Genomic DNA, 5,219 nt, shown 5'->3' with positions numbered 1-5,219 from the left:
ATTGGACGAAAAATGCCAAAAAAACAAACAAAAAACTCGGTCCTCTCCCTGTTCAGTCACCTGGGTGTCTACTCCAACAGTAATCAACATGAGGAAAAACAGGACTCCCCACAGGTGGGGCATCGGAAGTTTCGTAATAACTTCTGGATACGCCACAAATACTAGTCCAGGGCCTAAAAGAAGAAGAACGATATATTACTAATCTGCATGCGAAAGTCATTGCGCAATGTAAAAAATAAACTTTTTCTAAACCCACCTGTTGAAAAGGTTGAAATTTCTTCCATTGTCATACCGACGTCTTTGGCCATGAATCCTAGGACGGAGAAGACAACAAAGCCAGCATAGAAACACGTCAAACCATCAGCCAAAGTAGCAGACCAAGCGTCCCTTTGAAAATAAAGTCCTATTTAGATAAGGTAGACATGCACTATCACATTTATTGTATTTAAACGGATTTCACATTGATATAATCAAGAAATACAAACACAAGATGCAACGATTTAAAATTACGAGGGGTTATCAAAAAGTTCGTGGACTGAGGCTATAAAATTAGTATTATGTAGTCTGAGCTCACAAAATTTTGAAGGAACTTAAAGCAACAAAAAATAAAGAAATGTTGAAAATTTTAGCTTGATACGTTTATTGTTTCCCAAATTATTATGAAATAAAAACGGCATTATATCATCACCCAGCGCCGTCGCCGTTTAGTTTTATGACGCCCGACAACGTCATTGTTTTTCAATGTCTCTTTCTTCTACCTCATACACTTATTTTGATGAGATTCCCTGGAGCTGAGGAAGGACTTCAATCCATCTTGTTTATATGACTTTACAATGTCATGAACAGCGGCTTTCAATGCATATACTATTACAAATAAGATTTATACAATGGCAGAGATCCTCACTTGATTGTGCCAGCATATTTTGCTTTTTGGAGTTCAGTATCTACAACAGATGATAAACGTCATTTTTTTAACGTGATTGATTTTTCACACCTTGACGACTACAAATCGACATTAACTGTGCATTCCTTTTCTCTTTGAATCTATTTTGGCATTAAAAATAAGTAATCTGGATGCACATTATTTCTCCGTAGCCAGTTTAAACATTTCCTAGGTGTATACCTGTTTTTCAAGGGGCAAAACGTTATAGAATGTTGGAAAAGGAAACCCCTCCCCCTTTTGACGTCATTTTTCAGGCAATATTTGTTTGGATACTCCATGTAAAATTTACTATAAAATTTCATAGAACTTTAAGAATGAGGTAAAAATTTAATATTTTATGGAACAATAGTGTCCCAATACATACCTGAATTAACGGGATATTTGGATTCAAATGTACATATCACAATAGTTTTTCTTAGTTACACTTAGGTCGAAAAAAACGTCGTTTTCGAGGTTGCGCCGCATGGACATACCATTGCTTACAAAAAGATTACTAATTTATTAAAAAATAAAATTCATGATTTGTGATTCATTCTATAGATAGAAAAGACAATGATAACTAGATATTTTAAAATTCATTCATGTACCTAAAGCGGTTTTAATTTTATGGCGCTAGTCCACGAACTTTTTGATAGCCCCTCGTAAATCTTAATTTTTAAAAATCAAATTAAGCTCTTATACTGTGACTTACTTCATGCACTTGTTGTTGAACTTGTTATAACTTGCCATGGTAATGACGCCTCCCCAGGCCGGACCAAGAGAAAAGAACACCTGCAGTCCTGCTTCTAACCACACCTGAAGATAAATACACGTGAAACCTGTTTAATCCGACATGCACTGGGAGAGGAAATTTGTTTCGGAATAGGCAGGGTGTCGGATTGAAGAGTGTAAAGAAACATAGAGTAGAAACATAGAGAAATAGTAAAAGGGACCAAAATTAAACGTCGGGATTCACAGTGTGGCGGATTGCACAGTTGTTGGATTAGACAGTTTTCACTGTACGTTTGAAAAACCATATCTAACATTCAAGTGCAAAAAATACGATACTACGTAAAGGCGTTTAGTTTTCTATATTCTGTAATGAATGAAGATCTTACTTGAAAGCGTAGAAGTTTTGTAAAGTCTGGGCTCAGGTAGAAAAGAATTCCATCAATGGCACCATCAAGAGTAACACCACGTATCAGGAGAATAGTCAACAGAATGTATGGAAAAATAACCGTCACATACACAACCTACGTGAAAAAAAATTTCAAATAAACTCTGAATTAACAATTTCTATTGATAATTCTTTCTACTGAACTTACATACTGAAATCTAAAGAGACAAAAATAAAGCATACAAAAGTTTAGTTGCAGAACTGTTGCATTATGATTTCATATTTAAGTCCCTGGCAAAGACTTACATACGATAAAACCATAACGCTACAGTTCTGCAGCTAAGAAATATTAAAAACATCAATTAATGCAAGACAACTCACCTTTCCAACTGAGTGTATACCTTTAATAAGGCATGCAAATGTCAATACCCAGGAAGCAAGAAGAACCAAAACCAGGTGCCACTGAACCGAACCAGGATACTCTATACCATCAGAACGTCTAAGAACATTGTAACTACAAAGAGTTTGAAAAAAATATGAATAACAAGAAAAAGATTTTTGATGTCAATGTGTATTATTTAATATACAACATTTATTTGTAATATAAAAACACAATCGTGAACATACTGCCAAAATTCATATGCTGCCGTATTATATGTTATATTCTGGCTACCATAGGAAGTATTGAAAAGGGATTCGGTTTCATTGATAGTCCATGCTGTTGTAGATTGATTCGTCGTTGTAAAAGAATTGTTTAGGTTAAGTCTATCCTTGTGGCTGACGATGCATTGCTCTGTGTTCCACCAGTTATCACACGAAGCCCATGGGATCTTTGGGAAGAAAGCATGGACGAAATAATAGAGAACCCATGCAATGACCAAGTTGAAGTACCAAGCCACCAGAAAGGAGATTGTCATCATTAGCCATCCAAGGCCTACAATACAAAAATCAGTTTTCTTCAACAAATTTTATTTTTACAATGATTAGCCATCAAAGACTTATAATACAAAAATTCAAAGATTTCTTAATCAAATTTTATCTTAACGAAGATTTGCCATATATAAAGTTAACAAATTTTCTAGAATTTAATTTTTAACTCTATCCTCTGGTAGAAATTATCTTGACAGAAAAGCTTCGCAATAAGAACACTCAATGATATTTTCCAAGGGAAATGCATCTAAATAGATAAAGAGCAATAGCAATATTTCAACATGAAATGGCTCAACTGAACTGAAACATAAGACACGTAAAGTACCTTTGAATAACGGGGAAATGGACCATACTACAACGGGGCTTTTTCCAGTAAACTGTCCAAGGGCTACTTCCAAAAAGTAAAGAGGAACTCCACTGGTGAACAGCAAAATAAAAAACGGAATCAAAAAGGCACCTGAAATTCACAAGAAATTCACACATTGCAATTACATGTAACAGAGTCTTTCTTTATTACCCCTGAAGCAGATAACTGTCATATACAGGCAGACAAGGTGATTCCAGTACTTCTTAAGCTTTGATAGCGAAACTTTATTTTATCTCTGAGGATATCATTATATAATTATATAAATAAGTATATTTAAGCCCTCTCCCTTATATCTACTATATATGACAATTCTTATTTGTAGAGTACACCTACCTCCTCCATTTCTCATACAGAGATAAGGGAATCTCCAGATATTACCCAGTCCCACACTGTAACCAAATAGGGATAAAAGGTATTCTATTTTTCGACTCCATACCGGTCGGTCCTTGGGACTAGGATTATCTGATTCTGATTCTAATAATGACGAGGGATGGTCTTGTATGTCCATAATGACAAAGTTTCCTTCGGATATTGTGTATGATCTGATAACATAAAAAAGATTTAGACATGTAGCATCAGTATACTTGTACCTAATTGTTCCGTACGTAAAAGCTATTTAACATGCATTCTCTGTAAGCACCAAAAAATTTACTATAGGGCTTGGAAACGACATATCTCCGATTTTGATGAAATTTGCACCACAGGTGCACCTTGGTACAAAACCAGCAAATATGGTGTTAGAAGTTTCCCACATTAGAATCTACTATTCCATACAAAGATTGCCCATGACCTAAGGGTGTGTCATGACCTTGATCCAAGGTCATTTGGGGAACTTCAAGGTCACTGGAAGAAAAATTTCATAATTTGTGTTCGGTCCAAATCTTTCTTATGGATAAACTTGGCAGGCTCTCATTTCACACAAAGATTGCCCATGACCTAAGAGTGTGTCATGACCTTGGGCCAAGGACATTTGGGGAAGTTCAAGGTCATTAAAAAAAAAAAATTCGTGTCCGGTCCACATCTTTCTTACAGATAGACTTGGCATGTTCTTATTTCACACAAAGATTGCCCATGACCTAAGATTGTGTCATAACCTTGAACCAAGGTCATTTTGGGAAGTTCAAGGTCACTGAAAAAAATTTTCATAATTCGTGTCCGGTCCATATCTTTCTTATGGATAAACTTGGTAGGTTCTCATTTCACACAAAGACTGCCCATGCCATAAGAGTGTGTCATGACCTTGGGCCAAGGACATTTGAGGAAGTTCAAGGTCACTGAAATTTTTTTTCATAATTTGTGTCCAGTCCATATATTTCTTATGGATAAACTTGGTAGGTTCTCATTTCACACAAAGACTACCCATGCCATAAAAGTGTTTCATGACCTTGGGCCAAGGACGTTTGGGGAAGTCCAAGGTCACTGGAAGAAAAATTTCATCATTCGTATCTTTCTTATGCATAAACTTGGTACGTTCTTATTTCACACAAAGATTGCCCATGACCTAAGATTGTGTCATGACCTTGACCCAAAGTCATTTAGGGAAGTTTAAGGCCACTGAAAAGATTTCATAATTCCTGTCAATTCCAAATCTTTCTTACGGATAAACTTGGTATGTTCTCATTTCACACAAAGACTGCCCATGACTTAAGGGTGTGTCATGACCTTGAACCAAGGTCGTTTTGGGAAGTTCAAGGTCACTGAAGAAAAATTTCATAATTCGTGTCCACTCCATATCTTTCTTATGGATGAACTTGGTAGTTTCTCATTTCACACAAAGATTGCTCATGAGCTAAGAGTGTGTCGTGACCTTGACGCAAGGTCATTTGTTGAAGTTCAAGGTCACTTGAAGAAATTTTTTTATTATTTGTGTCTGGTCCATATCT

General features: G+C 35.9%; 1 protein-coding gene across 1 annotated transcript; it reads right to left on the bottom strand.

The window, feature by feature from the left end:
• Positions 1-29: 29 nt before the first annotated feature.
• LOC134246916 (sodium- and chloride-dependent glycine transporter 1-like) lies at positions 30-3,878 on the bottom strand (the record flags this gene model as incomplete). Its single annotated transcript, XM_062729261.1, has 8 exons — positions 30-173; positions 257-387; positions 1,635-1,738; positions 2,041-2,175; positions 2,421-2,553; positions 2,667-2,973; positions 3,295-3,426; positions 3,670-3,878. Coding segments are annotated over 8 exons (1,295 nt in total), but the record flags the coding sequence as incomplete, so codon positions are not given.
• Between the last annotated feature and the right edge of the window lie 1,341 nt (positions 3,879-5,219).

Source organism: Saccostrea cucullata, unplaced genomic scaffold, assembly GCF_032062105.1.
Source record: "Saccostrea cucullata isolate Sc308-1 unplaced genomic scaffold, CSIRO_AGI_Scuc_v1 ctg20712, whole genome shotgun sequence".
Lineage (NCBI taxonomy): Eukaryota > Metazoa > Mollusca > Bivalvia > Ostreida > Ostreidae > Saccostrea > Saccostrea cuccullata.
This window is presented reverse-complemented; position numbering and strand designations above follow the sequence as displayed.